Source organism: Arabidopsis lyrata (genome assembly GCF_000004255.2).
Source record: "Arabidopsis lyrata subsp. lyrata unplaced genomic scaffold ARALYscaffold_2, whole genome shotgun sequence".
Classification (NCBI taxonomy): Eukaryota; Viridiplantae; Streptophyta; class Magnoliopsida; order Brassicales; family Brassicaceae; genus Arabidopsis; species Arabidopsis lyrata.
This window is the reverse complement of record NW_003302554.1, coordinates 13153490-13165585: the sequence shown is the minus strand read 5'-3', so window position 1 is coordinate 13165585 and position 12096 is coordinate 13153490. Positions and strand designations below refer to the sequence as shown.

The 12096-nt window shown below is 32.1% G+C and overlaps 1 protein-coding gene across 1 annotated transcript; it reads right to left on the bottom strand.

The window, feature by feature from the left end:
- Window positions 1–9491: 9491 nt before the first annotated feature.
- Window positions 9492–10264, bottom strand: LOC9324732. Its single transcript, XM_002887138.2, has one exon. The coding sequence runs from the start codon at window positions 9984–9986 to the stop codon at window positions 9675–9677; it is 312 nt and encodes a 103-aa protein (XP_002887184.1). The 5' UTR covers window positions 9987–10264; the 3' UTR covers window positions 9492–9674.
- Between the last annotated feature and the right edge of the window lie 1832 nt (window positions 10265–12096).

Here is a 12096-nt window from a genome sequence, read left to right as displayed (position 1 = left end):
TGTTTTAAATGGCCACATATGAAGTTGACGTATTGATTGGCCACTTTTTGAAAGTTGGGAGATAAAACGACATTTTTCCCATAAAACATAGTGATAAAAATGTGAGGGTGTTTACGTAATTGAGTGTTAGCAGAGGTTCAGAGGGGTGGAGATACGAGGAAACTTTGGAGATGAAAAGTGGGAGACATGCACGAGAACCACCCAGAGAGATGATAACGACAAAAAACAAACCAAAAGAAAATCTTTAAGTCTTGAAATTTTCTGAAACAGAAAATAAAAATATTAAGCAAAAATGTGGCACGTGAATTACACACGCGAGACAAAACTCCTTTGTTCATCTTCAATCACCTAATGCCTATTTCTACTCCAGGTTTTAGGGAGGCTATACGGAATTGGACCGTAAATTTACGTGAGGAAATACAACATTTAGTATATCAAAAGACAATTTAAGATTTTTTTTGAACAAATTAAAGAAGCGTTAATAACTTAATATTTCTCATTTCAAATTAGTTGTCGTTTGAGGTTTGTCACAAATATATTTTTTTTGTGTGTTTTAGCTCTAATTAATATATTATTTTGTTTGATATTATTAATTAATAAACTTAAACAATAAAGATAAAATTAGAAAATTTATCAAAATTTTGCATAAAAAACATAAAACGACAAATAATTTGAAACAAAATTTAACTTTTAAAACGATAATTAATTTGAAACGGAAAGAGTATGTATTCAAATTTTCTTATTGTTAAACAAATTACAAACGTTACACTTTTGCTTTTGGGAAGAAAACAAACAACGGGAGCCGCGTGTCGAAAATTTTGCCACCCGTTTTGGTGTATATAAAAAAGGTTTCTGATGTTTATTGGCTCTTATGATTTGATTTCAATAAGGATTTCTTTAACTTTCAGAAAATGTTATGTTACAAAAAAAGGTATAGCATTTTTTTACGTCATTAAAAAGATATTTAAAATAAGAACATGTTTTTGTTATATAGTCCACGACGCCACGTCCGAGTCCCACTTTTACAAGGTGATGCAGAAAAGATTGATACAGCCGACGTGTGATTGATTATCTACTCAGTTCTTAGTTGGTTACTCTTCAATAGCGCATATCCACGTTAAAAAAATAGTAGTACACTATTACCATTACCAATTTCATTATATTGGTTGAGTTTCTTAAAAACAAAAAGTTCAATGCTTTCGAAAGACATCATGTTCGAGTTTCATAACTTTTGAATAGTGAATATTAACTGTATAAAAGGTAATATTATATTTCTGTTCACGCAAGCTAAGGCCGGTACATAATTTGATGTAGAAATTTAAAATGAAAAAGGAAATTGGTATAGTTTGGGTATTATTAGTTGTGTTCTAAAACATGATGATATATGATAGTTAGACCATTACCATTAACATTATTTTTTGTAATATCGCGATGACCGGCTATTTTATGAACATGAAAATCGATGTTCAAGCCCGTCCCACTGTGGTACTATATGACCAAGCCCGCAGGCCTTGACACCTCAAATGCTAGTCGTATGGGCATGGCATTGGCAGCAACATTTTAACCCATTTTGTATAAGAGAGTAAGGTAGAACATTCTACAGCATATAAATGTATGTGGTTGTATATACGGAATATAGTTAATACCTTTTGGTCAAAAATATATAAATAAGATCAAACCTCTCGCGCGTTAGGCCGACGCGCGACGATATTTTCTCTCCTGACCACAGCAGAGAGAACAAACCTAGATCCGCCTCCCCGTTCGCAGCATTCCTTGCCGGCATACGGGGAGGGCTCCTCCTTCTCCTTCTTTGATGTCTCTGTTGTTTCTTCTCCTCCCGTGCTCCGTTGTTTTAGTTTCAGTTTTCCGATTCGGCCCTTCGTCTCTTGTTGGTGGTGCGCGGTGGATTTCTTCGCACGGTGGCAAGGAGCGTTCCGCCTTGCTCGTCCGGTTGTTCTTCGGTATTTGCTGTTTGAGGATGGCTTCGGTACCATTTAAGGGCTCCGGCGAATCCTGGGTTTTGTGTCCTCCTTGTGCGATGGATCTCTTTATCTGCGGTGGATGTGGCTTTTGATGAGGTGATTGGGTTTGATGGACTTCCTAGCGACGGGATTCTTTTCGGATCTTGAAATCAGGTGGTGCATCGCCTTTTTTCCAGATCTGCACTTCGTCGTTCTCGGATGGGCTCTACGATGGTTGTCTCGGGCGGTGGTTCTTCTCTTCTCGGCCTCTCCTTCTTCTGTTTCACAAGCTTTCGGTGGAGGTGTGTGAGGTTAAGGATTCTCGGCTCTTATGGAGGCTGAACTCGGTTTGTTTTCTCGGATCCAATCCGTTTGTTGGGTTCGTGGCGGTTGGATCACTGTGGTGGTGATTAGGTTATGGTTGGTCAGCGACTCCCCTCTGTTTTTGGGCTAGTGTTGGTGTGAGTTTCATTAGCCGGAGCTTTGTTTTGTTTTCTTCTGCTTTTCGTCAAGTCGCCTTAACATCTTCATCTGTTTTGCTCGAAGTTGGAGCTTGTGGTTTCTTGTGTTGTTCTTGTTTGTGCTCAGACAACGAGCGTTCGCTTAGTGAGCTGCTCTAGTAAGGTTCTCCGGTGGAGAATAGAGGCGGCGGTTAGGTCTAGGTGGCTTCGCTTTCCCATGGAAGATGGTTCTTATCGCTCGCGATAGGATTGGTGGTCGGAGGCGGCTTCTCCGGCTGCCCTCAGATGCTCCTATGCCGCTGGGATTGTGTTTAAGTCCGCAGTTGCCTTTTCGTTTTTGCGTTAGTTTGCGGAGAAGCTGTAGACGCTTTCCGAGGTTTTGGGACTGATCTTGGAGAGGTTTGCTCGTGGCAACTAAGATGGAACTCCAAGTCTTTGACTTGTGGAAATCACGTAAATTTCCGAATTTCGCAATTCGGAATCGGTGTTTCTTTCCGCGGCTTTGCTCTTAGTTTTCGCTAGTGTTCAATTGTTGTTGAGCTGTGATGTTGTCTCTTTACTTTCTGTAGATTGCTTTGATCCGCTAATTGTTTTCTTTGTAACTTCTGTTACAAATTCGAAAATGGTATAAATCTTTCACATTGTTACCAAAAAAATATATATATAAATAAAACTTGTTAAGACATGTATATGCGTATTATCATAAAATTTAATAGTAAAATATAATAAAGTTAATAAATACGACGGTAAAAATACGAAAAAAGACTTTAAATCTCAAAGAATTAATAAATATTAAAAAATAGTTTAACTCAGTAGGAAAAAAAACGGCATCATTTGTATAAGAATTAAGCGACATTTTTTGTTTTCATGACTTCTAAAAATGTAGATGTAATATATACGATAATGTATATTTGTTTTATAAATAACGTATAAACTTATGGTCGTTTTACTATCTCTACATTATTACATTGTACATAATAAAATAGTATAGTTTCTCACCATATATGCTATATATGCCTTATATATAGTCGTACATACTATATTTTAAAACAGTATAATTTTTAAGTCATTGAAAATGATATTCGATCAATTAAAAATTAGAAAAAAATGAAGTTTTTTAATTGGAGAATTAAATTCTTTATTTTTCTTCAAAATCTAAGCAACTATATCATTTTAGTTGGAGATTATATTGAGAAAAAATATAGACTGAGAAAATGGAAATGATTTCCGATAAAAGAATCCTTTCGGTTTCGACAACAATAGAATGGATTAAAAATGGGTTTGAAGATCAAATCAGCTCAGTGTTTCATTTATTTTTATCTATGTTGGTCAGGAGTCGTTACTCGTTATCTAAAATCTCATTTATTTTGCGTTGTAGAGTCAAAGGAACTTTTATAGTGAAGATCCGAGAAAATCTTTTTTTTTTTTGCGAATGGGTTTCTTTCAAGAATGAATTACGAAGTTATGGTGATAGCTGCGGTAGGTCTGCATGTAAACGAAGTCTACAGAAAACTGTCAGGTAAAAACATTTATTACAATGATCAACTCGACAATCCAACTCTAAGATTGAAGCTGGGATGTCCAAGGTTGGTAAGTGACAGTCAATCTGTTGTGGCATCGATAACTTCACTAATCGGCAAATATTTTGATGCGGACATCACATTTGCTGACGTATTAGTTGACGTACTTGCTGACGGACTTCATGATGAACTTTTTGATGGACTGCATGAACTACTCGCTGACGAGCCAAACAAAGAAAGTGAATCACCCATAAACCTTGGATCGTTTAAAATAGATATTTCAAACCCTTCTAATGAAGAAGAAGCTTACAAAACATCTTTGGTCGAGATATAAAAAAAAAAGCAAAGAGAAATCCAACATAAAGAAACTTTCCTTATTCGGCTTAATCAAATTAGCATTGATTGCTAAGGCGGATTGCTTGCTAGAAATCCTTGATCCACCATTTAATCTAGAGAATGCACCTAGACGTCCTCAAGTCTCTCAAGACGTAAAGCTCCATCAATTCCCACGATTTGTTCCTCATCATCACCACCAATCACGCTTTCTCTAGTATATCGATTGATTTGTATTTAATTTTGAATATTTTCTTTTATTGTAGATTAGACCATGTAAGAGCTATAGAAATGCTCATTTGTTTCATTGTAAAGACACCACGAAATTTGAAAGTAATAGAAAGAGTTTTCTCTAAATTAGGTGGATTCCTTTACTTAGTAAACGTTTGTTCTTATGTCTTGTTGAGCGAGTCATCAAGGCTTAGAGCTTGTATTGTATCAGAGTCTTATCACAACTCTGTGGTGCACTTCATCCCGCCATCATTTTCCCTCATTTGATCCCACACGAGAGAAGCGACTACCATCGTGTCAGATTTCCACCTTCGACCATCTTCATTTCACAAGAGAAAAGCGATCGCCAGCTTGTAAAGCCGCCATATCTATCCGCATACGAGTCTCACCACCGAGTATTGTAATCATATTTCAAATGGATTTTTTTTCTGCTATCATCATGGTTGGAGTTTGTGTGCGTCTCTTTAGGTAATGATAGAACTTTATTGAGTATTTTGGATATTAACATATGATGTTTAATGAACTTAAACTTGATATATCATATATGTTTCAAATCATTTGGATATTAATGAACTCAATTTTCCTTTAGAATAAAAGAATGCCTAAATTCATATAGATTAGTATATATAGGTTTTTAGAAGTGAAATATCACATTGTATAAGTACTGACAGATATCTTATGCAATACAGTATGTTTGATGGGATTAGACGATTTTGAAAACCTACTGAAACACTTTAAATGTTAACCATCGTTGATTTAGAGTAATTTTAGTTATGTAAATTAATACACAATTTGTCAGCACCGTACGAAAGAAAGAAAGAAGACACCATGCAAAATAATCTCTATATATAACTCGTGGTAATAGCCAAGTGGTAAAAAAAATATTCATGATGTCACAAACCAGTGACATAATTTAAGGATGCTTTTTTATTTTGGACAAAAATTTAACGCTGAATTTATGAAATGTATATGCTGTCTATTGTAATTTCGTCTATAGTCTTCGATCTTTTATTTTTCTGAATAAAAATCTATATATACATTTTTGGAGTATCTTTAGCAAATAAATCCTGAAGTTTCACCTTATTTACGAGTCTATGCCATTGGCATTTATTATTTAGTTTTAGAAAATTTAAATAAAAGATATTAACCAAACGATATCTTGCCTAATTTATTTCTAAAAATCTCTACACAATCTTTCCATAATTTTCAAAAAAGAATTCCGTGAATTTTTCTCCACAAAATATGCATAAAACCGATTTATAGCAACTATTTATATTAATATTTTGCATAACAATAAAACTACTAATTTATTATAATCAAAATATTCACATAGAAAAATCATATAATTTATATGATAAATTTAAAATATATATTAGTAGTATAAATTTAAAATCATTCAAAGAACTGTATACCACAAGTGAGATCCTAAAATTATTGGATTTTATAACAATAATAATTTATTTTCTTGGATTTTATAACTCTAATAACTTAGCTAACGGGATAATATAGACGGGTTTATATGGGATGATGAGTTTGGGTCGATATTAATAAAGAATGATATATCACGGATGAAATCTTAAAATTAAAAATCAAAATACAATTATAGAACCTTAAACACAAAACAAAACATAAAATATTAATAAAACAAATACAACTTAAAATTTTAAAAATTTAGCTATAAAAATATCGATCCACGGTATACCGTAGAGTAAAATATTCAAAATTTTTAAATTGACCATATATCGTTACTTAAAAAAATGTATGTTTTCGTATCTATACTTCAAAAATTGAAACCTAAACAATAGTAATCATACACTAAATAATACATAGATAGATATCTATATTTTAAAATACAAACTAATATGATATATCTTCAGTTATTCTTTTAAAAAATAACATTACATTTTTTAAAAAAATATAGCTCCGCGGTGTACCGCGGTTTAAATTCTAGTAACTAATTAAATACACATTGTAAAGTATATAAATATCAATTTATATTTAAATAATTTCTATAATATTAAAATAAAAATATATATTGCTAAACATGTCATTCTAAACTGTTGTTAAGCCTGTAGGACTAAGTTCATATCCAAATTTGTTACACATAATCTCGACTAGTGTTGGTTGAAGTTCTTAATTATAATCTCATCATCTTGGTATTGAATTTTCAGTTTTACCTCTTTTTTTCTCCAAACGATATTCGTCTAGATTTGTTGATGAAAAAAATGACATGCCACACCTCATTTTGTTTGCGAAAGAACCAAGACCGTAAATACAAAATTGTTCGAAGGTTGAACCATAAAAAAACTGCATGAATATAAATATAAATAAAATATTTAAAATTTGAAAAACAGTATATAAATGATTTATTTTTCCCCCAAATATAATTTGTGTTGAGGTCGGCTTGTGTTGTCCTTTGAGATTCGACTCTTATCATATATATATATATATATATATATATATATATATATATATAATATACCAATGGCCTTTTGTAAAACAAACTCTGGACATGAAAAAGTAATAATGTGATATGCCTCACAAGTGGATCTCATATATGTCTTTATATGATAAAGTACAAGTGGCCCTAGTACTTTGAATCTTTGATTGAGTCGTTATAATTTTGCAACTTGTATTCTGTTATAACTGGGAACAACTAGCCAATTAAATATCAAAACTCCTCTGAGAAAATAGTGAACTTTGGAAACGTCGGCATTATGATCCGAAGTGTTAATTAGATAGGTCCACATTACTGCATAATTGTTTTGATATGAACATACTTTATATAAGAGATATGTAGGAATCTCTCGTATTTATAACGGAAATAGAGGAATTTCGATTCATGATAATCCAAATTCCAAAGGGAGCAATTCCGACTTGTAAATTGATGAGAGTGAAAACACAAAAAATGGAAAAATTATTTTTGATCTCAAAAAATTAGAGTTATAAGATATATATATATATATATATATATATACATTTTAACATTTATATAGAGAGATAGACATTAGACATAACATAATAATAATATAGTTAAGATCTTTCTATAATCACTTGTCGATCTTGGTTCATAATCATGGTCGGTTTATCTCCCAACACTAATAATATGGTAAATCACCAATATCTATCTACTTTTCCTTTTGATCTCTGAACACACGAAATTAGAGTGTAGAAGAAATGAAGGGCTAATAGAGGTTACCTTCTCCGCAAGTTGATGAGTTGAGATAAGATAGCGAACTTGTGCCACGTGGCGGAATCTGTGGTTAAAGAATTCTTCACAAAGCTCTCTAATTTATGGCAAAGTCTGATCATGTGGCCGTGGACGACTAATCCATCTTAAAATGAATAAATTGTGTATATAAAGACAAAAATAAAAAGAGAGAAGTAGTGGCTTTATCAGCTGTATCATCGGCAAAGACATTTTCCAGTGTGAACCGGGCACCAACTCAGGCCATATGGTCGCTCCATTCACCGGCCTCAAGTCTTCGGCCACATTCCCGTGACCCGCAACACCAACTGCGATATCACTTCATTGGCTAGTAACGGTGATAGGTTCCATTGCACGCAAGTCCGTTCTAGACTCCTAGTCGAGATATATAACACTCCCACTAGTATAGTATATCCACATTTCAATATATATTTGTAACCATATAGTTTGAGAGGTAACCAATATATATAGTGAATCAATACAATCACGTGTTTCATATTTATTGGTAGGAAGTGTAAATGGTAATGTAGGTGGATGGGCTATTTTAAAAGTGTGACTAAGATGCAGATGCACAAGCTTTAAAAACTTGTTAATTTTTTGCTTTCATTTGAAAATATATTAGCAAAAAATGATTACAGAAGAAAAATCTTACGACGTAGAACGATTGGGTAGAAGCAGCCCCGGCTCAGATGGGTAGGGCGGAAGTGCGACGGCCCGGGGCTTTTTTTTTTATAAAAAAATTTTACATATAAAAAGGCCCAAATATTTTTTTAAAATATTATTAATATGAGAATTATATTTTAAGAGGCCTAATTATTTATAAGAAAATGTATAAAAAGGCCCAAAATTTTTAAAATAACAATTTTTACTATAAAAACTCCGCAAAATTTTTAAAAATTAAGTAAATTTTCTCTTTGTATATAATAATAGGCCAAAAAAAATTTTTTTGCCCTAAGGCTCTCAAATATATTGAGCCGGGGCTGGGTAGAAGCAAACGTTGACTCACATCGACGAGTAAACGATACAACAGATGAAGCCAATAAATGAGCTTAAGAGATGATAAAGTGACAGTTAGAAAATTTGTTATTTATGCATAAAGCCCCAAATGATATTTTTGTATTTTTTGTTCCTATTGGAAATATACACTTGTATAGGTTATACACAAAAGTACGAGTGTATGACACTCGTAAAGAAGAAGACAGACGAAAACTTGCTTTCTATTAAATTACATGGCTTAAAAAGGTTTAAGTGAGTTTAAACCCGAATTAAAGATAGTTTAGTAAAACTGGTTTTGTATAATTTTCAGATAATTTTATGGTGTGAACCATTTAGATTAATGTACATAATTCCTAATATAATTGAGCCGGCCATGTGTAGGATTACTACCGTACTACGACGGGCGTTACTGGAAATTAACTTATTGTCACATATTGTTTTGTCCGGTAGAAAATTGATATCTTCTGAACCGAACCACAAAAAAAAAAATCAACCCTGGTTCGACTTTTATCAACTCGAGTATACCTAACCAAACTACCTGGCTTCTTATTGACTTGTATCTAATAAACCAAATTTCAGTTCCTTATATGGGAATTGGATTCAAAAGTAATAAACCGGAACCGAAGCAACATTCAGTTGACTTCGACCCGGATATATCTATTATCTAACAATTTAATGTGGGCATAGTGGTCATTATGAAAGGCGTATAATATTTTGGAATCTGGTGTGAATCACTCCTGAAGAATCTTGAGACAAGCCAAGGCAACGGCATCTATAAAAATATAGAAGATAAATATATGCATTTAACAGTATTATTAAAATATGAACATAAGTTTTTATAAACGGACTAACTCACAAATCTAGACGATTGATTTAAAATTAACCCATTGGAGGACAAAGGAAAATTATCTAGAAAGGGAACTATAATCCGATTATTTTTTCATACACAACAAAAAGTTAAGGACTATGAGGAATGATGAGTTAGATTGTGGATGTTCCAAATATCATCGTCCCATACAACATCATTGAACAAGACACCATAGTTTCTTCCCACGAACTCAACGTCCCAAAAAGGCAACCACACAGAGCTCCACGTCATCTCCTCCACCACTCCACCGCCCCAACATTGCTCCTCCTCTTCCGCTGCTGTTGTCGCCGCTGCAGCAACCGCAACCGCCATCGCTGCAGCAGCCAATGAGTGATCATCATCGTCAGTCCCTTCTTCCTCCATATCGTCAGTCCCTTCTTCCTCCATATCTTTTCTCTGTCTCTTCATTTAAAAGAGTTAGTTGTGATTGGTGTGATCTTAAATAATGAAGAGTGAAGTCGAGGTTTATTTATAAAGGAGAGGTTGAGGAAGTAGTTAGTGGAAGAAGACATATATGAGAGTTGGGTTTAGAGAGAGACGTGAAGATTTGTTTTTGAATTCTCTTACCGACATTGGTTTCACGTAAACTCAGTTGCCTTACGTCACACTCACAACATCTGTCTGCTTCCTTGCCCTACGTGTCCTCCTTATTTTCTCCTTTTTTCTCTCCCACTCCCAAATATCTTCTGCAGTTAAACCAAAATATCTGGATATTGTAAAAAAATTATACAAAACTATAAAGTATATTGTTTAAATTTAAATTGTTGTGATTAAATTCATCTTAATGATTAACTGAGGATGATTAGTAGGAGTAATCTAGTTTTGCATAAAGTATAGGGTAAATGTAAAACCAAATAAATAATTATGTGATTTTTGGACGAGAGTCGATGCTTCCAATAAGGCAATAACTTTACCCAGTTCCGACCTCTGCTTCCGATTGACTTTTCTGTTTTGCATTTATTTTTTCATTGAGCTGGTTTCAGTCCGTATAGCCCATATTTTCTTAAGCCCAGTTGGGATTTTCGTATTCTAAAAACTAATTTTCGTATTCTTTAAAACAAAAACTATGTGATTAGTTTTATTAAAAAATGATGATGTTTAATTTATGTACTTATGAAATAAATCTAGCCAACGAATATATTCTATGCAAATGTTATATATTTTTAATATTAATTTAGTTTTTGAAAATTTTGATGATTTGAGAAAAGTATACGAAAGGAAATATATAAGAAGGAGTTGACAAAAAAAAGGAAATATATAAGAAGGCTAAAATAGTAATATGGTAGATATGTATACTAATAAGTTACTGAATTTAAACTACCAAAAAATCAATTAAATATAATATTTAACTGTATATTATAAATTATATATAAAGTTATTGTTTAATTTAAAAATTGGTAATAATTAAATCATGCTTACAACCAAATCTAAACAAAAAATGAACTTCTACTTATATGAGATTAATCGGTTCAGTATAATGTCATACTTTATGTACTTTGGAGTTCTTGAAAAAAGGAAAAATACTCTATTTATTTTTTATTTCGACGTTTGATACAAAAAATTTATTTATTGAAAGAAAAATAATTTATTTAATTATATTTGTAATATCTTAATAATTCACTTGCTAGTTGTTACCACCGGACCTTGCGATTATATTTATAAAATTTTGGATAAAGATTATATAAATCAATTTAAACACATAAAGTTAACATTTAACGCGTTCAATGATTCTTTTAATGGCTGTTAAATCGTGCGCTTGAATCCACCTACAATTCAAAGATAAAGTATTTTTAGACCAAATATATTTAAATGAGGTATTTTCTTCCAATAAAGATATTAAACATCCAAAAATATAGGTGAATATTTTTTCCATTAAAACTTAACAGCGTTTACTTATTCCATAACGCTCGGTAAGTCGCGGATTTGAATCAACCAATAAATTCAGTGATGAAATATTTTTAGAATAAATATAATTAAATGAGTTACTTTTTCAACAAAAAAATTAAAAATGTTCTAAAAAATAGATGGAGTATTTTTCGAGTTTTATCCAAAAAAGAAAACGACTTTTTAAAATCACCAAGTCAGCGAATTATTCGATCAGTAACTTAATTAGTTAATTTGTTATAATTATATTTATTTAAAGAAAAGAGCATGTTGCATGCTTAGGTATACATATATATTAATTTATTTAAATTGAAAGAGAACAAATAATTTGGTTGACAAATAAAATTAATTCAAAAATAAAAGATATTAAAGTAGAGAGATTAAGAGTGTTTTCATCTTGTATATTGATATGCTCAAATTACCTTCGAGCCACTCCCTCAAATAAGAAATCACTATAGCATTTATGGGTCGAATTTTCGCAAAGTTTATTTGTTCACATAATAGATTTTTAATTTTTAAATCAAAGTAAACATGAATTAATTAAAATTAAAACACGAAAAGCAATTAAAACTGGTTGTAAATTCAGACGAGAAAATATTTAGGCTCAAGGAATTTCTTTAAAAAAATCAGAATT

Coding starts and splice junctions, on each gene's coding strand:
- LOC9324732 (XM_002887138.2), bottom strand. CDS start 9,986: ATGAAGAGACAGAGAAAAGATATGGAGGAAGAAGGGACTGACGATATG.